The following is a 23684-nucleotide window of genomic DNA, read 5'->3' on the forward strand; positions in this document are numbered from 1 at the left end:
GTGTACAGAACGTAGCCTACTTTGTGCAAATATTCTATAGACGTATCATTAAAGATCCAACGTCATATCACAGACGTTACATACAGCTTGGAACTATTATAAACTGTTACCTGTTCCTAATATGATCAGATCGTCTTATTTCGACAACTTTCTTGCCAGCGTAAAATGTTGGCACATTGTTGCTACACAGTACAGCTGTAACGATACCGTTACTGGTTCATAATGACATTGGCTCAGTGTGTGAGGAGAAGTGTGGCCAGGGGGGCCTTTTCTCTTTCTCCTCCAGTCTCTCACCTGAGGGTTGTCCAGGCCCTCCCAGAACGTGAAACAGGCACAGTAGTGACGCTCTGAGTTGATGTCGGTCAGAACCGACACGAAGAACGACGGACGCTCCCTCTCTGGAACTAACTGCCATCCGTTGGGCTGACAGAACTGAGAGAGAAAAGGAGAGAGGGGGAAAGAGGAGGAGGGAGAGGGTGAGGGCGAGATTGACAGAGAATGGGTCAAGGGGTGCAGGGGTCGAGAAAGGGAAGAAGGAGGAAAAAGGGAATGAGGTGAAAGATAGGAGAGGGAGAGATAGATGACAGGAGGAACATACCGTATTAGTGGGCCGAATTCCAGTGTGGTATGTCACATGTCCCTACTCTGCATCTCTCTGTGACTCACCTCTGATCTCTAGCCTATCATTTGGTTATTTTCCACCGCTAGGCTATACCAAGTTAAGAAAACTTTCCACGTGTCAGAAATGACCATCGTTATGTTTGGAGGGAAAAGGGCGAGGCTTGCAAGCCGAAGGACACCGTCCCAACTGTGAAGCACGGGGGTGGCAGCATCATGTTGTGGGGGTGCTTTGCTGCAGGAGGGACTGGTGCACCCTTATTTTGGAGCGGGGTGAGAAATAGGCTAGAAGCAAACCAAGGAATAACCATTGTTTTGTAGGCATTCATCTTGTAATACATAATGAACACTTAGGAATTCTTCAATATTGACTCTGGCAAAACACAGACAATAAAGAGGTAAACAATACTGGAATAAGTGTTATTTGGGAGACATTAAATACATATTAACAATAAATGATTCTGGGTTATGTTGATCCCTTCATGATGCAGCCTTTCTTCAGGTACGGATGAGGTACAGTTGAAGTTTACATACACTTAGGTTGGAGTCATTAAAACTCGTTTTTCAACCACTCCACACATGTCATGTTAACAAACTAGAGTTTTGGCAAGTCGGTTAGGACATCTACTTTGTGCAGAACAAGTCATTTTTCGAACAATTGTTTACAGACAGATTATTTCACTGTATCACAATTCCAGTGGGTCAGAAGTTTACATACACTAAGATGACTGTGCCTTTAAACAGCTTGGAAAACTCCAGAAAATGTCATGGCTTTAGAAGCTTCTGATGGGCTAATTGGACATCATTTGAGTCAATTGGAGGTGTACCTGTGGATGTATTTCAAGGCCAACCTTCAAACTCAGTGCCTCTTTGCTTGACATCATGGGAAAATCAAAAGAAATCAGCCAAGACCTTTTGTTGTTGACCTACACAAGTCTGGTTCATCCTTGGGAGCAATTTCCAAACGCCTGAAGGTATCACATTCATCTGTACAAACAATAGTACGCAACTATAAACACCATGGGACCACGCAGCCGGCATACCGCTCAGGGAAGAGACGCGTTCTGTCTCCTAGAGATGAACGTACCTTGGTGCGAAAAGAGCAAATCAATCCCAGAACAGCAAAGGACCTTGTGAAGATGCTGGAGGAAACAGGTACAAAAGTATCTATATCCACAGTAAAATGAGTCCTATATCGACATAACCTGAAACGCCGCTAAGCAAGGAAGAAGCCACTCTCAAAACCCGCCATAAAAAAGCCAGACTGCGGTTTGCAACTGCACATGGGGACAAAGATCGTACTTTTTGGAGAAATGTCCTCTGGTCTGATGAAACAAAAATAGAACTGTTTGGCCATCATGACCATCGTTATGTTTGGAGGAAAAAGGGGGAGGCTTGCAAGCCGAAGGACACTGTCCAAACTGTGAAGGACGGGGGTGGCAGCATCATGTTGTGGGGGTGCTTTGCTGCAGGAGGGACTGGTGCACTTCACAAAATAGATGGCATCATGAGGAAGGAAAATTATGTGGATATATTGAAGCAGCATCTCAGGACATCAGTCAGGAAGTTAAAGCTTGGTCGCAAATGGGTCTTCCAAATGGACAATGACCCCAAGCATACTTCCAAAGTTGTGGCAAAATGGCATAAGGACAACAAAGTCAAGGAATTGGAGTGGCCATCACAAAGCCCTGACCTCAATCCCATAGAAAATGTGTGGGCAGAACTGAAAAAGCGTGTGCGAGCAAGGAGGCCTACAAACCTGACTCAGTTACACCAGCTCTGTCAGGAGGAATGGGCCAAAATTCACCCAACTTATTGTGGGAAGCTTGTGGAAGGCTACCCGAAACAGTTGACCCAAGTTAAACAATTTAAAGGCAATACTACCAAATACTAAGAGTGTATGTACACTTCTGACCCACTGGGAATGTGATGAAAGAAATGAAAGCTGAAATAAATCACTCACTACTATTATTCTGAAATTTCACATTCTTAAAATAAAGTGGTGATCCTAACTGACTTAAGACAGGGAATTGTTACTAGGATTAAATGTCAGGAATTGTGAAAAACTGAGTTTAAATGTATTTGGCTAAGGTGAATGTAAACTTTCGACTTCAACTGTATGTAGCATCGGGTAAATATGTAGGCTATTGTGCATTCGTTTGTGTGTGAGTCATGTTAGTTACATACCAGTTCGATGCCTTGTGGAAAGGGATTGTCCTCCCAGTCTTTCTCAGGAAAGCGCTGGAGAATGTGACCTTGGCCCTCACTGCCCCCTGGAGAAAGAGAGAGGGTGACAAAGATTGCCAGGGACCACACCATACGATATTATTACTATACTTAGGCACCGTTTCTATACGTATTGCATTTCGATACTGTGATTTTATGTTCCAAACATATCTCACTATATTGCTGCACAGAGACGAGAGAGCATGAGAAAATACGCCTAACTGACCTAAGACAGGGAATTTTTACTAGGATTAAAATGTCAGGAATTGTGAAACATGAACACTCCTAGCTCCATTCGAACAACTGACTGGAGAAATCAGCTCAACTGCGTCTGCAGCAGATGTAATACCCTCTGTCATGGTATTGAAGCGCCTGCTCAATAAAACTGCCGACACAGACCATGGGGTTAAAACTTACAAAAGTACTCGAGGCAGTGAACAAGCGATTCGGTGGCATTCTCTCTGAGCCTCTTTACTGTGTCGCCACCATGCTCCATGCTAGGTACAAGGACCGCTACTTCGATGCAAACAAGAAACAGGCTTTACGTGAAATGTTACATACACAGCTGGACAAGATGGAAACGGACACAGTGACAGCGGGCACAGAGGAAGAGAGGCCACGGACAGACAGAGCTGAAACTTCACAGCTTGACATGCGTGATGAAATCCCGGTTGAGAATGAAACGACTCGGGCCTCCCAAGTGGGGCAGTGGTCTAAGGCACTGCATCGCAGCGCTAGCTGTGCCACTAGAGATTCTGGGTTGGAGTCCAGGTTCTGTTGCAGCCGGCTGCAACCGGGAGACCCTATGGGGCGGCGCACAATTGGCCCAACGTCGTCCGGGTTAGGGGAGGGTTTGGCTGGCAGGGACTAGCCACAGGAGTCACGCACTAGCGACTCCTGTAGCGGGCCGGGCGCAGTGCATGCCGACATGGTCGCCAGGTGTACGGTGTTTCCTCCGACACATTGGTGCGGCTGGATTCCGGGTTAAGTGTGCATTGTGTCAAGAAGCAGTGCGGCTTGGTTAGGTTGTGTTTCGGAGGATGCCCGGCTCTTGACCTTTGCCTCTCACGAGTTCGTACGGGAGTTGCAGCGATGAGACAAGACTAAGTACCAATTGGATAACACGAAATTGGGGAGAAAAAAAGGGGTAAAACAAAGAATAAATAAAAAGAGAATGAAACGACTGAACAAATGAAAACGAAACAGCACAGCAAGTAAGTGAAAGAAATAGGTTTTGATTATGTTTTACTGGTAATGGGAACATACTTAAATGCCAACAAAATAACTTTTGGTCAGTGTGGTGTGGTATGTGTAACCTTTATTTAACTAGGCAAGTCAGTTAAGAACAAATTCTTATTTACAATGACGGCCCACCCCGGACGACACTGGGCCAATTGTGCACCGCCCTATGGGACTCCCAATCATGGCCAGATGTGTTACAGCCTGGATTCAAACCAGGGACTGTAGTGATGCCTCTTGCACTGAGATGCAGTGCCTTAACACACACGCGCAGTGGTCTAACTATTTAACTGTACTACAATGCTTAAAAGGCAGCTAAAATGTAAAATATCGGTTATCGGCATTATTTTCTTTGGCAAGGAAAATATTGGATATCGGTATCGGCAAAAATGTAATAAATCGGTGCATCCCAAGTATTTACATTTTAGTCACTTAGCAGACGCTCTTATCCATATATTTTCGTATTTCTTTCTGTACTGGTCCCCCGTGGGAATTGAACCCACAACCCTGGCGTTGCAAGCGCCATGTTCTACCAACTGAGTCACACAGGACTGTACATATGCCTCCTATCTACACAAATTACTCATCATACAAAATACATTTCCAAGACGAGCCACCTCCTCTAATTACCTGGCTCCATCTGCACCTTTGTTTAAGAAACTCAATATCTTGTCTATTTATGACATCGATGTACGCCAATTATGCACTTTCATCACCAAAAACTCACACCTCCCAGACAATTTACCGACACCCTTCAATGGATTCTGCCAGGTTAATTCTGAAATCAATCTATATAGCAAGACACACTGCGATAACCTTCACACTCCCCACTGCCACACCTCGCATAGCCAATTCTCTATCAGATACAGAGGTACCATACACTCTGGAATTCTTATCTTCACATTGCCAAAACCTCATGAAGCAAAGACTGGGGGTCAGCCTGATGAACCAAACTACTCAGTAATCTCCTCCATATAGCCCATCTCACTTACACACAATGTCTTGTGATTGCTGATCGGTTCATTTGTTCATTTATTATTAGTGGGTTTTGTTATCCATTTTAACAAACCTTTCTTATTTTTGTACTTACGTATTGTATATCGTTTTTTTGTGGTGTGGTTTTTACAGTATATAAGCCCTTGGGCTTCCAACCACACCTACACAGTTTATATATATATATATGTTTTTATCTGTATTGTTTTTTATCACTTATTGGTTTTGGGTGCAAATAAATGAAACCTAAAATTAAACCTAAAAGTCTGGGGATATGTAACTGTATGGATTTTTCCCCCCATCACTATCTTACTGTCAGTCTGTCATACAGAAAAAGATAAGCTCAATGCCACAAACTGTTACATCATGACAGTCATTGTTGACACAGTGGTTTAGGTACCTCCAGTCTAAGGGCTCAGACACACCAATAGCGTTTGCTGGCCGAGAGTACTTCACCTCGGAATGTAATTTGCAAATTGAGTGTGCACAGATTTTACATGTACTGTAGAGTCGCATGAAAAATGTCAGCAGAGACATCTAAAGCGGGTGGTCCCTATAACAAAAGCTCGATCAGCAGACGAATGCCAGATCCACATTCGTGTAATGTGTGCGAGCCTTAAACCTGGCCTTGAGGGATCATGACCCAGAAGGGACTGGCCTTGTTCCAGGCTGCCTCACTAATAAGCAAACACTTTCTTGGCACAACGCTCTTGCGATTCTTCCCAAACACAGTATGATTTCTCTTCAGACTTCAGCTAAGACATTAGTGCTGCTCATCTTAGCAGAATGACAAAAGCCTTCTTATGTAACCTCTACAAACCACTCTGTTAACCATCATTTGAGCTTCTCTGTCCAGACAGTCATCTTCACACAGAATTCACTTTGTTGCGTCACAGCATGGGACTAGTCACTGAAAGAGACATTATTCCCAAAGTAAAGGAGGAAGAGAGAGTTTGTGGTTGAATGCTGCTTCAGTCTGAGAAAATAATAAAAGCCTCAGGCTCTTTATCATGGGGAACAAAACCAGGAGCCCGGTAAGCCCAGTCACAATACAACCAACTAGGGCAGGCAGGCAACTCCCAAAACCAAACACACAGATGGTAAGGAAATAGCCTACTCATCCTCTCTTCTGCACTCTCTCCTTCCCCCCCCCCATCTCTTCTCTATCTCACCTGTGCTACCATCCCCATCTCGCTCTCCCTTTCTCTTGCTCTCGTGATAAGATGGGAGTCATGAGAGTGGGTTGCGTTCAGTAGACCAGCTGTCCTTCATTCCTGACCACTTTAAATAAAACATTCTGGTGTCAAAACCCCATGATGACCAGTCAAACACAGAGCTGCAGGAATGCAGGCAGCCAGCCATTCATATTACATGTACTCTGTCATTCGTTTAAAACACCACTCAAGTTCTGTCTAAACAGAGGTCAGGGACAGGGAAGGAATTTACAATTTCAACTTTATCGCACTGCTGTTTATTAATTTAGACATACTTCGTGCTACATTAAGTGATGTGCAGGCAGCATAGAAGGGAGGGGGATGGCTAGTAGTAGATTATCAATAGTACCTAAATTATCCACACTGCAATACCACTTACAATGCATGTCCAATACATTCCTTTATTTGATGTAGTATGCTAGCGTGGATATTGGAACGTATTGTTTCAGTGGCAGCCAGGTGAAGAGTGTGTTTTCTACATGTACTCAGAGGACCTCCTCAGTGGTGGACTGTAAACTGACTGAGTTCATAAAAACTTCCTTAAGGTTTGGCTCTGTGAGCTTCAGCACGTAGCACAGGTAGGTAGGTGTGTGTGTCTTTATTTCACAGAACATAGTCCTCATGCATTTTGTGTGTGTGTGTGTAAGTGCACGTAGTATATGTTGAATGGGTTATTATGTGCAATAAGAGCTTGCGTGACCAACGAATCGGTCGAAGGTAGAATATTTCACAGTACCTGTCTGTTGCTACATGCACGTGGCCTGGCCAGTGTTTACACATCTGTGTTTGCAATGCAATTAGTCTAGGGCTGGGCAATACGGCCTAAAAATCATATCTTTATTTTTTTTCAAACATATGGGCGATTCACAATATACACCGAGTGTACAAAGCATTAAGAACACCTTTCCCCTCCCCTTCATCTACACTGATTGAAGTGGATTTAACAAGTGACATCAATAAGGGATCATAGCTTTCACCTGGATTCACCTGGTCAGTCTATGTCATGGAAAGAGCAGGTGTTCATAAGGTTTCGTAAACTCTGTGTATAAAGGCCTCCCGCGGTCTATGGCACTGCATCACTACAGACCCGGGTTTGATCCCAGGCTGTGTCAGAGCCGGCCGTGACCTGGAGACCCATGAGGCGGCTCACAATTGGCCCTGCGTCGTCCGGGTTAGGGGAAAGTTTGTCCGGCCGGGATTTCCTTGTCCCATCGCACTGTAGCAACTCCTTGTGGCGGGCCGGGTGCCTGCAAGCTGACTCTGATCGCCAGCTGGTCTTCCGCAACACCAAAAAACTCGCAAATAATGTAATCATTTTATCAAAGTTGTTTAAAACATTTTTTTTGCAAAAAATCACTTATCTGGCTCTCAAGTCTATGAAAATGCTCGTTACTAATTTAACCAAAACCATGCATAATGCACATTCACTAATAATGACCAACTTTATGTAGTAGGCATTATAGAAAATTAGGCCTCAAACAATCTCTCAACACAAGCCCACGTGTCAGTGAGTAGCCAGCTTATCTTTAAAGTCTTGCCAACTTGGATCTATTTGCTAGCTAACAAGGTAAAACAGTTGATTTGTTATGAACACACCCGTCCGTCCATCTCCAACTGTTTGAACAGCATACTAGCCTGTCCACTTTGTTCAGATGTTGAAATAAAGTAGCCTACCTTATTTCTCAGAACGAGTTGCCAATTCCTTATATAATAGTTTCTTATCCTCATGCATATTTATTAAACAGACTAGGCAGATGGTATAACAGTCTGTGGCTAAAATGCTGCTAGCGGGATCCGCGTGAGACAAACTGAGCATTCATTTTCCAGAATCAGAATCAATTGACACTCCCGTTTTAGTAGGGTCTGCTTTTCAAGCAATTAGAGGAGTTGTCGTCTATTATAGAAAATAGTGTCTCAATGTGTTTGTGTCCATATGACTGATTCTGTGTGACAAAACCTCAAATGCAAATAGACAGTGGACGATCACAAATGCAAATAGCCTTGTTGTCAGAGGAGCTTTCATCTTTGTTGTTGTGAGTGGCATGGGGCTTGGTGTGTAAATGGTAAGGCGCACGGTCACAGCAGAAGGAGTGAAGGAGACAAGACCAAAAAGACAACGTGAACAAGCGGACATTAGCGTTCATAAAAATGAGAGAAAAAAAAAAAAAAAAAAACACTTGATCATTTGCAATATTGCGCTTAAAACAAACTAATGAATTTGATATATTGCCCAGCGCTACATGAGTCAATCGTAACGTGGTATGTAGGCAGTGGCACATCACCTATGTGAATTCTGGTGGTGCTGCTTTTTGACTGCAACACCAGTGTTACACTAATGCAGACATCCTGATGTTATACTAGGGAAATTGTGTTCACATAGCTAGGGCTTCCTGGCCCAAAGTCAGAGCAGGTCCACTGAGGCCACGGCCCAGTGAGTCCCAGGAGCAGGGCTGTTTATGGCCCAGTGGGTCCCAGGAGCAGGGCTGTTATTGGCCCAGTGAGTCCCAGGAGCAGGGCTGTTTATGGCCCAGTGAGTCCCAGGAGCAGGGCTGTTTATGGCCCAGTGGGTCCCAGGAGCAGGGCTGTTTATGGCCCAGTGGGTCCCAGGAGCAGGGCTGTTTATGGCCCAGTGGGTCCCAGGAGCAGGGCTGTTTATGGCCCAGTGGGTCCCAGGAGCAGGGCTGTTTATGGCCCAGTGGGTCCCAGGAGCAGGGCTGTTTATGGCCCAGTGGGTCCCAGGAGCAGGGCTGTTTATGGCCCAGTGGGTCCCAGGAGCAGGGCTGTTTTTGGCCCAGTGGGTCCCAGGAGCAGGGCTGTTTTTGGCCCAGTGGGTCCCAGGAGCAGGGCTGTTTTTGGCCCAGTGGGTCCCAGGAGCAGGGCTGTTTTTGGCCCAGTGGGTCCCAGGAGCAGGGCTGTTTTTGGCCCAGTGGGTCCCAGGAGCAGGGCTGTTTTTGGCCCAGTGGGTCCCAGGAGCAGGGCTGTTTTTGGCCCAGTGGGTCCCAGGAGCAGGGCTGTTTTTGGCCCAGTGGGTCCCAGGAGCAGGGCTGTTTTTGGCCCAGTGGGTCCCAGGAGCAGGGCTGTTTATGGCCCAGTGAGTCCCAGGAGCAGGGCTGTTTTTGGCCCAGTGAGTCCCAGGAGCAGGGCTGTTTTTGGCCCAGTGAGTCCCAGGAGCAGGGCTGTTTTTGGCCCAGTGAGTCCCAGGAGCAGGGCTGGTTTTGACCCAGTGAGTCCCAGGTGCCGGGTTGGTTTTGACCCAGTGAGTCCCAGGTGCCGGGTTGTTTTTGGCCCAGTGAGTCCCAGGAGCAGGGTTGTTTTTGGCCCAGTGAGTCTCAGGAGCCGGGCTGTTTTTGGCCCAGTGAGTCCCAGGAGCAGGACTGTTTTTGGCAAAACACCATGGTAATCTGGAGGTGGAAATTTTTTAGTAAAACGCCAGGGTAAATCTTCAGTGGAACTGGAGTCACTGGGCCCAGTAGTAACATTTACCCTCCATACAAACCCCCTTTACTGTTATAAATAAATTAACACCACAACAAACTTACAGTAACCTAAAATGACCTTTAATAATAATGTTTCACAAAAAACTACAGTTACCATAACAGATAGAGTCAGGTACACACCCTGGCAGAGTGATTCCTCTGCCACTAGGTTGAGCTATGTTATCAGCCTTGGGCAGTGATTGGTGTGGATATAGTAACATTTTAAATCAAAATTGTATTTGTCACATGCTTCATAAACAACAGGTGTAGACTAACAGTGAAATGCTTACTTACGGGCCCTTCCCAACAACGCAGAGAAACAAGAGAAATAGTGGAAAAATAGTAACAGAAGGAATAAAGCCACAATCTGCAATATTAAAGCTGATCTACCGCCCATTAAAAAAAGTTTTCAAAAAAACACTGAATAAATACACAATGAGTAATGTTAACTTGGCTGTATAGTGGAGATAAGAGTGCCGGTTTATGGCACTGAGTACAAAGCCAGGCTGCAGGACATCCTGCATCTGGTAAAGGTGATATTACCAAGCAGAGCTGAGGGAAGGAGTCTGCCTTAATTAAGGCACAGACACAACGCTAGTGTTTGCCGGCCGAGAGTACTTAGCACCTCTGAACAAAGTGGCGGCTGTATTTTGCAAAATGTACAAAAATGGGAGCAGTCAGATGCCCAGATGGGTGGTCCATAAAACACACAGTGTAGTCAGCAAGCAAACAAACAGCACACCATAATTCAGTGCAATGTGTTTTTTTAAGCACTTTTCAGACAGCTAGCAGAATGTCGCTTAGTAGCTAGCTGGCTACAGCAGGCCACTGTGTTTAGGCTACTGAGGTGCTAGCTAGCTAGCCAACCTAACATACTGTATAGCTAAGAGAAATATCATCAACTAGCTAACTTAATTTTAGCTTGTTATCTTGATGTATTTATCATTGTAAATTAAAAACACATGCTCCAAATGCATGTGTAAATAACAGGCATGGAGGAGGGCGAACGGATTTGCCTCTCCAGCTGTCAGAAAAAGGAGAGTAGTCTACTAGCTAGTTAGATAGGGCAGGTAACTTTAGGGGAGGACAGTAATTTCCCCTAGAGGGGAAAATGATGAAGACCGACAGAGTCAATAGCAACCACAACATGCTGCTGAGGGGAGAACGGAGCAAATGGAATGGCAAACACCTGCAAACTGTGTGTTTGATTTATTTGATACCATTCCACCTATTCCGCTCCAGTCATTACCACGAGCCCGTCCTCCCCAGTTCAGGTGCCACCAACCTCCTGTGATAGCAACTTAATAGTCAGGGCTGTAAGCCATAGGCACACAGTATGATGCCATTAGTGGCATTATGGGCATGTGCAATGCGCCCTTGTCATTGTACATCTGAAGCATAGCTAAACTCATTGTTAAGCTGACTATATGTTCACAATTTAAAATGACTGGGGCTCCCCCAAAATTCTCCTGCCGACACCGCGTCTGGTGGAAAATACACTGTTAGTCAGTAGCACACATTCCTACACTTACACCGTCAGTGTACCCGAGTCATCCGACCCATCCCTCCCAGTGTCTCTCCTCCTCCTTTCCATCATACCCTCCATCTTATTCTTTCCTTCCCCCACTCTCCCTCAGCCTATCAGAGACTTTTAACAAACAGAGGAGAGCTCAGATCCATGTGATGAATTGTCAGCGGCTGTGTGCTCAGTCCGTCATCTGGCGATCTGGAAAGGGATACTCAAGCCGACTTTCCATGACTCCCAGAGTGCTGATGGGGGAATACTAAAGTCTCACTCCGGTTCCAACATTCCCAGGATCCATTCCAGGATCCTTGATTTCCAAGATATTTAGGTTGCCGAGTCAGCGAAACATAACAGGCTCTTAGGATTTCCTTTAATACATGGCATGGAGGACAACACACACATGGGCATTTAGGGATGCTTAGAGTGTTTCAGAGGAATTGCTAATGGATCTCTTTGTTGCTGGCTCTGTCTCTGTGGGATATCACCGCTTTTAAACACTTTACAACAGTCAAGTCATTGGCTCCTTCACTTCTAGCAACAACAAAAAATACACACAAAAAAAATAAAAAATACAGGCCTTTTCACTTTAGTATTGCATAGAGAATCATGGAAGAGCATGCATGCACACACCCACTGCACAAAAACAAACCACTGCTCAAATAAACATGGTTGTCATAACAGTAGTCTCTGTGTACAGGACAACAGAGCCTAGAAACCTGCAATGTAATGAAGACTACCATGACAATATAAACTACTGTTCAAAAGTTTGGGGTCACTTAAAAATGTCCTTGTTTTTGAAAGAAAAGCACATTTTTTGTCCATTAAAATAAATAATAAAATAACATCAAATTGATCAGAAATACAGTGTAGACATTGTTAATGTTGTAAATGACTATTGTAGCTGGAAACGGCTGATTTTAAATGGAATATCTACGTAGGCGTACAGAGGCCCATTATCAGCAACCATCACTCCTGTGTTCCAGTTGCACATTCTGTTAGCTAATCCAAGTTTATCATTTTAAAAAGGCTAATTGATCATTAGAAAACCCTTTTGCAATTATGGTACCACAGCTGAATACTGCTGTGATGATTAAAGAAGCAATAAAACTGGCCTTCTTTAGACTAGTTGAGTATCTGTAGCATCAGCATTTGTGGGTTCGATTACAGGCTCAAAATGGCCAGAAACAAAGAATGTTTCCTCAAACTTGTCAGTCTATTCTTGTTGAGAAATGAAGGCTATTCCATGTGAGAAATTGCCAAGAAACTGAAGATCTCGTACAACGCTGTGTACTACTCCCTTCACAGAACAGCGCAAATTGGCTCTAACCAGAATAGAAAGAAGTGTAGACATTAACAATGTCTACACTGTCTTTCTGATCAATTTGATGTTATTTTAATGCACAAAAAAAATTGCTTTTCTTTCAAAAACTAAGACATTTCTACGTGATCAAACTTTTGAACGGTAGTGTTCATAAGCAGGAAACAGAATAGGCAGGCAACTGTCTGCAAGTCCAAAACATTCAAAGGGACCTGGTCCCTAGAAAGGTCTGTGCTACAGAGGTGTACCAGGCTTGGCCAGCACAGGGTGGCACCGGGTACTAGAGCAACCCATGACCCACCGGTCAGCTCTGGCTGGCACACCCCGTGGCCTGGGGAATGCACCCAGCAACCATATGACCAGCTGGCATCAGGACAGGCAAGATAGAGTGGGCACTGGGTTGGCATCCAGTCAGTATACTGGTCAAACAGACTCAATGACATGGTCAGATAAATGATTAAACATTACTGTTTGCCTTAGTGACAATCAGCAGTTGAAACAATAAAGTGTTTTGGTAAAAAGTTGCGGCATGGGGCTGAAGGAATGTAACCGCTCTCAAATTCATAGACAGAGAAATGGATGCAAGGACTGACCATCTGTGATATCAAAATTATAGTTACAACCATGTTGATGCTATATAGTGTTTACAAACATTGGCGTAAAACAAGCTTATATTTGGGGTTCTGATGGGGTACGACAGTTTAACTTAGCTTATGAGGCTTTTATAAGTTATATTCTTCAAGAATCAAAGGGACATAATATATCATTAATTTTTTAATCAAAGAATGGATGCAGCAACTGCAGATTACCCCTTTAAAGTGGCTGTTGCTATTGGTTTTGGTGTTTACCTATGACTTTGCAACTGTTAGGCACATTCTCAAAACCTACATTTTGTGAGCGGTAGCACAAGCAGGAGGCCTTGCATAATCCTTAGTTAATTCTCCCTGTAGGTCAAAGTTGAGCCATTTAGAGTATGTTTAACGGGAAAAGAACAGGACCTAGGCCTTAGGCCCTGGAGGCACTATCAACATTTACAGTAGAGGGTGTTACCTGCAAACACAAACAAAAATATTATGAATCATAGCTACAGTTCTGGAGGGGCAGTTAGCAGCAGCATGTCAAAATTAAAGTTAGGCCTATACCTGGTGAAATTTTAACACACAGATATTTGCATGAGTGAGGTTTGCAGGCCATTGATCACTAGGTCCCCCCTGCGAGAGGCCCAGTGACACACTAAGTGTGACATGGTGGAGGTGAAGTGAAACTATGAGCAGGTGATGCTTATTTTGGTCAATTGTCACAAGGTGAGAAAGTTAGCAGATGTTTGGTGTTGACCGGGTGGTTCTGCTCTTCCAGAGAAGAGGAAATGTCTCCCCTAGCATCAGGTAGAAGGAGCCACTAGACAACTGACGTGTTGGTAGCAGCCCTGACCATAGTTCTAAGTTCTTTAGACCTCACCCTTAGAGACCATAGTAACCGGAGTTCTCAATCCTGGTCCTAACTCCAGGGGACCCACAGGGACTGTGCAGGATTTTGTTCCAGCATTGCACTGACACACCTGATTCCACTAATCATAAAAGCCCAGTTGATTCATTGAATCAGGTAGTTACAGGCAGAAACTCTCAAAACTGGGCTCTTGGGCCTAAATTAGATACGGTGAGAGACCCTGATTGTCTTGGCTCAGGCACAACTATGTGAGCTTATCATCAGTGAAACCTCAGCAGAGTGAGTCTGGGCCAACGTGGACAGTCAGGTAGACTAGACTATAGTTGTCTCCTGGGAGATGAAGTAACAGAGTCTGATGTAAGAGCAGGGTTTCCTTGCAGAGCATTCAGACTGGAGCGTGACTGGAATGTGAACTGAGCCGGGCAGCGTGAGGGAATGTCAGACACACTACTATCAGCGGGACCTGCTGTTGGGTAAAAACTACTGGAGGTGGAGAAAGGTGAGAGGTAAGAAACTGGTGACGCAGAGTCAGAGTTGAAGTGGAGGAGGGGTCCTATGCTGACAACTTGCTGAGATTGGGGCCTTAGATCAGGGTTTCCCCAAACTCGGTCCTGCGTCCTGTCCTGCCCCCCCCGGGTGCAGGTTTTGGTTTTAGCCCTAGCACCACAGCTGATTCAAATAATCAAAGCTTGATGAGTTTGTGGGGGCTAGGACTGAGTTTGGGAAACCCTGCCTTAAATGACCATAGAGCTAGTGACTGAAACACCGAGTGATATTTTTATTTAACTAGGGAAGTCAGTTAAGAACAAATTCTTATTTACAATGACGGCCTACACCGGCCAAACCCAACCAATTGTGCGCCGCCCTATGGGGCTCCCAATCACGGCCGGTTGTGACACAGCCTGGATTCAAACCAGGTTGTCTGTAGTGACGCCTCTAGCACTGAGATGCAGTGCCTTAGACTGCTGTGCCACTCGGGAGCCCATCTTGAAGGACAGGCAGTTGGAATAGTGACTGGCTGTAGACTGAAAATGATCATATGGTCTTGGATGGACAGTCAAGGGTATTACTGCACCATAGGAGCTAGGAACATAACCATTTCGCTACACCCACAATAACATCTACAAAATGTGTGAGACAAAGTAGATTTGAAGGCAGGCTGATAACAGCCCTGTGTGTGTGGTGTGTTCTTGGCATCAGAACAGACCACAACCACAGCTTCTCGCTTTCGTCTCCAAACCACCATGACGTGACAGCTGGTTACCATGGTTACTGCAACTCACAGGATAAATTAGCACACTGTGTGTGTGTCTGCATGGTGACGAGGGGAGCTGCTCTGGGGCCTGCCATCACATCACTTATCCTTAGCAAATAGGTCATTATCTTGATCTATTCTTCATAGTTTCAACATGATCAAGTATGTTACTACCTGATAAAAAAAAGACAGGACAGGACACTAACAAGGTTAGCGTGCCATGGTTACTGCATTGTGCAGCTCTGCATTTTTCAGGCTCCTGAGGCCAAACCACACATGGCCAGAGAAGTGGATCCATTACAGGCCCGATGCACAACACACTCTTTCTCCCTCGCACACAGTATACAGGCAATAAACCTACTCAACAACACAAAATTATATCATTTTCAAGCCCATCACCACACCCACTCTGACACAGTCCTCTCTCTATGCGTGCGAGCCAGCGAGCCACACACACACACAGCGAGCGGTGTAATATGAATGAGGGTGCGGGTGAGTCACTCTCTCTGATTAAAAGCAGCAGTGCAGGCCCAGACCCAGGCCTCTAACTTGGCTCAGACACGGTGGGATGCACAATGTGACTGGTCACTGGAGAGTATGGCAATAAATAAATCAATAGGATCCAAATATCGCTAACTTGTCATTTTCTGAATTGGAAATAAAAGACACCAGGGGAAAAAAAAATATATATAAATAAAAATCACTATGCAAAGAAAGATGAACCCAATCCATTTTAAAGTGATCTCCAGTAGCAACCAACACTGGCTTACAGGCAGACCAGAAGGGGGAAACCGCCGTCGCCATGGTGACCGTGAGGGTCATTTTCTTTGTGCAAAAATTACAAATTATAAATACATTTAAAAAAAAATAATAATAATAATATTTTTTTTTTTTTAACTCTTCAACAAACTCACATCCTTCCTGCTAAACGCACACACACACACACACACACACAACCTCCCCAACACCGCCAAAACAAAAATGCAGGCTTTCAAGGGGAGGAAATACTCAATTCTGAGAGAGAGGCTGTGTCCCAAATGGTACCCTATGTAGGCTACCCAAAATGGACGTCCTGATCAAAAAGGAGTGCATTACATAGAGAATATGGTACCATTCAGACAAGAGAGATGTGACCAACAAGTCTTCGCATGAACTTTTCCCTTTTTGTTTTGCAGCAAAACAGTCAAGGTCACTTTTCGCCTCCAAATATGGTCAACTGATAAACATAACTCACTTCCTTTGCAGTCGTTTGCGCTTGTCTCGCAGGTCTATCTTCTGTTTCCTCCTCCTCCACTACTTTCTGGCCATGACCACACACACCCACCCACACACACGGGTGAACTTTCCAGTGAATCTTATCACTGTGAAATCAGTTTAATATTAGAAAAACAGTCTGACATCTACGTGCCTGTTCTATATCAGACTTCTCCATTTGAGCCCCTGTCTTTTCTACATTACCGATATGCATATACAGCAGCCTACAGTATCTACCCACCCTGTCTCAAAGCCCTTAGTGCCCTGGTCTAGAAAGAGTGTTTTGGCTTTCACTTATCTTGGACGGGGTCAGGTTAAGGGGTCAAGGAGAACAGATCTTGCAACAGTTCATAAGCGTCACATTCATTGTGGAGCATGGCACACACACATTGCACTACTCCCACTCTTGGCCAGGTAGCACAGTCTGTTAGGTGACAAACTACTAAACTAGAGTTGTCAACATATCACATTAACTTCACAGCTGTATGTATACAGACTAGGGGGAAAGGATCCAAATATCTCCAACTTTAATCAGTGACACTCTTCAGCATGTTAGCACAATGCTATGCTAATATAATAGCCTACAGTTTAGAGGCTGTAGTGGTCAATGACTTCCAGAGCAGGGATCATCAACAAGGCTAGGGCGGTATACCGTATATAGACACCCTATACCGAGGTATTTTGAAAAAGTGACGAGAGGGTTTTTCAATATCTCTTTGAAGTTTAATACATTTGGATATTTGTTGGTGCGGTCTTGTTTAACAGAGAGCAGAGTGGCTATGAGGAGAGCTGTTACACAGGGCATTGACCATGGAGATTGACCCCAACAACAGAAGGCCTATGGCTTACTGACCATGCAGTAGTCCCAATGATCTCCTTTGATTGGGACATGGGTGGGTGGCTGAGGAAATTAAAACAATAGATTTTAAGCAATCAAACTTATCAAAACCCTCTCCCAACACTTCACTTAGAGCAAATAAACTGTGGGATAGAAGATTCCTCCACTAGGGTTGGAATTGCCAGGGATCTCATGACACAATATTATCACTATATAGGTGCCGATACGATATGGATTGCAATTCTCCCGATTCCATTGTATTAAGATCTACAATGTGAAGTCGTTTGTGGTGACCACGGGCACGATATGGCGTCCATAACAATATTGCGACATGTAACTATACATTTTTTTCCTCCATCACTATCGCTTCCCCTATGCCCCTCTTCCCCTTAACCAGCTCCCCGGGTACTAGTGTCTACCTCCCATGGCCCTCCTAGTAGCTATCCCATCTAAAAGTATCGTCCTAAGCCCACACCATCCAACACACCCAGAAGGTTGGAGTCTATCTCCAAGGTGTCAAAACGTCACGCTGTTACATTTGCTCTTCCGCTGGCCGACACAGGAAAGAGGCAGTGGATGATATAGCCACAGAGTTTCTAAACCCAGAGGCGCAACAACGCGAGACTTCCGGGAACGCTTGCGAAACAGACCAAGCCGGGATTTGGGAAGTCAATGAGAGAAGTGAAAAATTATTTGTTAGTAGTCAATTGTCTCGAAATCTAAAAAGGCACAATATAGATGAAAAGATTTGGCATGGGTCCCAAGATCCTCTAAAGGTTCTACAGCTGCACCATCGAGAGCATCCTGACTGGTTGCATCACCACCTGGTATGGCAACTGCTCTGCATCTGACCGTAAGGCACTAGAGGGTAGTGCAAACGGCCCAGCACATCCCTGGGGCCAAGCTTCCTGCCATCCAGGACCTATATAATAGGCGATGTCAGAGGAAAGCCCATAAAATTGTCAGAGACTCTAGTCACCCAAGTCTAGGACCAAAAGGGTCCTCAACAGCTTCTACACCCAAGCCATTAGACTGCTGAACAATTAGTAAAATCGCCACCGGACAATTTACATTGACACACCCTCCCTTTTGTACACTGCTGCTACTCGCTGTTTGTTATCTATGCGTAGTCACTTCACCCCAACCTACATGTACAAATTACCTCAACTAACCTGTACCTCCGCACACTGACTCGGTACCCCCCTGTATATAGCATCGTTATTGTTGTTCTTATGTTACTTTTTATTATAGTCTACTTGGTAAATATTTTCTTAACTCTTCTTGAACTGCACTGTTGGTTAAGGGCTTGTAAGTAAGCATTTCACTGTAAAGTCTACACTTGTTGTATTCGGCGCATGTGACAAAAAGTTTGATTTGATTCAAGCCAATGTTTAAAAATGTCACTTCAGTCTCATTTAAACACCAGATTTACTTAAAAAGGCACATCTCAATAGGTGGTCCAGGTAAGTCATGACATAGCACAAGTGGCGGGGTGGGCCTTTCCTCTTTTGTTCCTATACTGTTCCTCTTTTGTTCCTATACTGTTCCACAATCAATGACATCACGACTTCCATCAGACCAACTCATTGAATGCCCTACTCCATGAACTTTTGCTCAAAACATATTTTTGTACCCTTTACTGTGTGTACATCACTATATTTAGAATTGGGGTATTGCTTTTCAACAGTAAAAAAAATTATTTTTTTGTTTTTGTTTTTGTTTTTTAAATCGCTGTAGGATGCCTATCAAAATCACACTGATAGAAAAATCACAGAATGTGATGGTTTAAGTCCAACAGGAGACCACTTGAGGTCTGTGAAAAATCTGAGAAATGTCGATTTTTAGGTGTAATTACACTTTAATTCAAGTGTGCACCTAGCAAGAGGCTGTTCAGCTACGTTTTTGTAACACACATTGGATGGTAGAGTTTGCAAACCAAATACCCACTGGATTGATGAAAACAATCATGATATTTTGCCAGTTAAGCATAGGCTACTTTGTAGTTAATATTTAATTGAGAAGGTTTTTTGGGAAAGCCTTTCCATCTACCAGAAGACAGTTTTCATTAGCATCATCGGCAACGGCTACAGAAAGTGGTACACCCATACACAGACAGCGGCATTCTCGTTGCCCCTTCAAAATGTTGAAGGAAATACAAATCGCCGATGAATTCTGTTCATGTCTTATGATAAACTTGGGCAAAATAAATGTTCAATACACATTGTTAAATTCCAATTTAACGCCAGAATTCCGTGAGGGCCCTAATCATCATATGAGGCCCTCCACTACCTAATGATGTCAGTTAAGAACAAATTAATATTTACAATGACAGCCTACCTCAGCCAAACCCTAACGACGCTGGGCCAATTGTGCACCGTCCTATGGGACTCCCAATCACGGCCGGTTGTGATACAGCCTGGAATTGAAACAGAGGCTGGAGTGAAGCCTCTATCACTGAGATGCAGTGCCTTAGGCTCCCGAGTGGCGGAGCAGTCTAAATCACTATTGCCCGTAGGACTCACACCTGTAGCCATGAAATGCTATGAAAGGATGGTCATGGCTCCCAATACCATCATCTCCAATTCGCATACCAACCCATCCAGGACCTCTATAACAGGCAGTATCAGAGGAAGGCCCTAAAAATTGTCAGACTCCAGCCACCCAAGTCAGACTGTCTAGGACCAAAAGGCTCCTGAACAGTTTCTACCCCCAAGCCATAAGACTGTTGAACAGTTAATCAAATGGCTACCCAGACTATTTGCATTGACCCCCCTTTTTTCTGCACTGACTCTCTTGCACTGGCTCTAAGCACACTCACTGGACTACACACACACACACACACACACACAGCTACTCAGTTTATTATGTAGCCTGATTGCCTAGTCCCTTTTACCCCTACCTACATGTACATATTACCTCAGCTACCTGGTACCCCTGCACCAGTGCTCCTTGTATATAGCCTCGTTATTGTGATTTCATTGTGTTACTATTTCCTTTTTTTATTTAGCTAATTGTTCTTTTTAACTCTGCATTGTTGGGAAAGGGCTCTTAAGTAAGCATTAGCTGATACCTATTGTAATCGGCGCATGTGACAAATAAAATTACATTCTGACTCCGCATAGCTGGCTATGTGAAACGTGAAAGAAAATGAATGTGCCAGAAAACAATAAATTTGGCTAAGTGGGTTTCGACTCATCGTTACCACTTACATTACATGGGGCCGTGTAAATTCACGAGCATCATGCTCTCTCCCTCTGTGTGAAGAAACTTGACTGCAACCAAACAACGCACACAAATTGTACCGGGAGGCAGGACAGAAAACAGACAGCGTTTCCCTGTCATAGCTCGCTTTGTGACTGACAGGCACCTATCCCATCAATAGATCACTAGAAGATGCATATATTTCATTGTAGCAGGAGATGGCTTGACGGACTAGCCAATTGAAACTTAAATGAAAAGTAGCCTACTAATACAAAGACAACAGTAAACAGGTCGTCCCCCACGAATGACGCAGCGGCCCCCTTTGGAGCAATCATAGTAATTTGGTAAATGACGAATATCTAAGGCAAGTCGCATCATTCATTAGGTACTAGTCTAGAAAATATTGCGTCGAGAGACCTTTGTCCATAGATGCCACATATCAAGTTTGGTGCAGATCGGTCATTAGGTGCCAGAAGAGTAGCGTTGTGTTTTTCAAGATATTCTAAACCGTAAATGGCAGACCTTATGGGACATGGAGATAAATGTGTTCCTTGTGAGGAGAGGTACATATGGACCAAATTTCATGACTTTAGGTCCAACAGGGTGATGGGCATGACCTTTCAAAGTTTGTATTTTCAATCTTGTTATAGCGCCACCATCTGGCCACTTAGAAATATGGCATTTACAAAATGACACTATGGCAAGACGCATCATTCACCAAGTTGTCTCAAAATCGGGTCAGCGCTGTCACCAGTCATGTTTGACTAACGTACGGACGAACACACTAACGGATGGAGACAAATCCGCAGTCCTCTCCCCAATTCATCGTGGGCGACAATGAAGTGGAAAAAGTAGCCGGCTGAAAACGCGTCTGTAAATGGCTGATTAGCCGACAGCCGGCGGTAATAGAAAACACTGCCTAGTAGACAGACAGGTACAGAGACACAGAGAAAAGAGCCAGTGGACCACACTTTGAGGAACACAGTACATTTGCATATATTAACAAACAATCTTATCTGGAGTGACCTACAAGGACAGGTGCATACAAAAAACAGCCGGGTGGGCAGGGTGAACACCACACAGTAATAATATGGAACCCAGAAATCAAACAGCTTTCCCTGGGAGATGGAGAGGGGTTGACAACTGTAAACCAAAAAATAAAAAAATATATATCTTCCATTCACCAGAGATGAATAACCATCCAATCAGGAGCAACTTTGTCCGGCCCAGGACCAATCAGCAATGCTTCCTGTCCCTTTCAACCAATCAGATGCTGTGTGCGGGATTAGGCGAAACACAGTGGGACACCAGATTATAATTCCTTTCTTTGATGGCGATGATGAAGGGGAGGTGGTCTTGATCATAGATAATCTAGTCCCACCACTGATATACCCTGGGGGGATTGGAACAATTACACCTCTAACCCCAGGCTGACTGGGAACAGGATTGCCCCAGTCCTGCCCTGAGGGGGTAACAGCAGGAGGAGAAGGGTGAGGCTGATAAATTCTCAAAATTCCATGGAAGACCATCAAAGCAAAGCAGGGCTGGGAATTGCCAATATTATCACGATATTTAGGTGCCAATACAATATGTATTGCGATTCTCACAATTGGCTCCCTAATTAAAAAGAAGATTTTAGTACAAGCCACGAACGAAAAATACTAGAGTATTGGTGCAGGTACAGCCTACAATGGCAAAAATTATATTTGCAAAACAATAAGACGCATCGTCAAATAATATCCCAATATGTAACTGTCTGAATTTTTATCCCCATCACTAGCTTCTAGAAGTGGGTCACTGAGGGCAGGCTGCAGGGCCCTGGGGCACTCGTCTGCCTCTTGAATAAGGAGCATTCATTACAGCAGACAGACGGCGATGAAACAGCCACACGCACACACAGCCCCGGGCTGGGGCAGGGACATAAACAAAAGTCCCTCACTATAAGAGCAGTAGGCTTACATCCAGGTCAGAGCAGGGACCAGAGAGTCACTTTACATCATGTCTGCAGGGAGAGAAGTATCCTGCACAAGCCCTGAGAGAGACCAGACCAGCCAGTATTCAGTGTAGCTCCACACGGAGACAAGCAGTGTCTGTTTACAGCCTAACAGACAGGGAGACGGTAACGTTACCAAGATACCATGGCATGACGAGTCCCATGGTAGGGACATTCCGACACACACACACAGCTCTGTCCCCCTTCCAGCAGCACCCCCGTCCCCTATGAAAGACAGATTGTGAGGTCTATTTCTGGAGGTCCTGTGTGGCTGCAGCCTGGCCTGCTCTGGAACCAGGGAGGAAGTGGTAGCCCACAGATCGAGAAGAGAGGAGTGCTGGCAAGCTCTCTCTCTCGCCTTCTCCCTCGCTCGTGTCCTTTTACGCTGCATTGGTTGTTGTGGTGTTTCAGTCTCACTCTGGCGGTCTCCAAATGTAAAGCTTATTCAAATTGTCCAGCAAAACATAGGCATATCTATGCACCTGACCTAAAGAAGCAGTGGGTGAATCTCCTGGCTGTCAAAGACAAGAATGCTGCTCACTTGTAGCTGATGAGTATTTCGTATTATAATGAATTGGACACAATATTACAGTAGGTGGCATTTTTCATGCTTCTCTCCTCTATACAGATCTGTTTACCTCTAGCTCTTGTAAAGGGAGCGGAGGCACAGTGCTAAGCTCTGGTCCAGGCTCTCGCACAGTGCCAGAGCTGTCACTCCTGGGTGAAAAACAACTGCTGTGAATTCTGTCTAGTCCCCCACTGCTGCATACGCAAACAGTAACACTCCTCCAGCTGCCTGAGAGGGAGGTAGAAAAGGGGTCAGAACGGAGAGCAGCGTGTGTTGCGGCTGATCATGGAATGAGGCCCCTGGCTTCTACAAAATGAACGACAACTCCCCACCCACATGAGAACACACACACCCCCACCCCCCTTCTCCCAGTTTTCATAGAACACAAACACACAGAGGGACAATCTGGATTCTCGCTCTAAACACGTCTCCCAAGGGTCCGCTCTCCTATTTCCTGTTTGGGCCGGGAGCCCTGCGAACGGTTCATCCGATTCGCCGCAGTGTTCTCAGCACAAAAGAG

General features: G+C 44.8%; 1 protein-coding gene across 13 annotated transcripts in view; it reads right to left on the bottom strand.

The window, feature by feature from the left end:
* The window catches only part of LOC115180352 (myotubularin-related protein 5), a 68615-nt gene that overhangs the window by 42334 nt on the left and 2597 nt on the right, over positions 1-23684 (bottom strand). For all 13 annotated transcript variants that reach the window (XM_029742398.1, XM_029742394.1, XM_029742393.1 and 10 more), the window contains exons 2-3: positions 2806-2891; positions 295-432 (exon numbers count right to left, since the gene is read on the bottom strand). In XM_029742398.1, coding sequence (XP_029598258.1) covers positions 295-432; positions 2806-2891 — 224 coding nt within the window. The remainder of the gene's footprint in view (positions 1-294; positions 433-2805; positions 2892-23684) is intronic.

This window comes from Salmo trutta, chromosome 40 (assembly GCF_901001165.1).
Source record: "Salmo trutta chromosome 40, fSalTru1.1, whole genome shotgun sequence".
Classification (NCBI taxonomy): Eukaryota; Metazoa; Chordata; class Actinopteri; order Salmoniformes; family Salmonidae; genus Salmo; species Salmo trutta.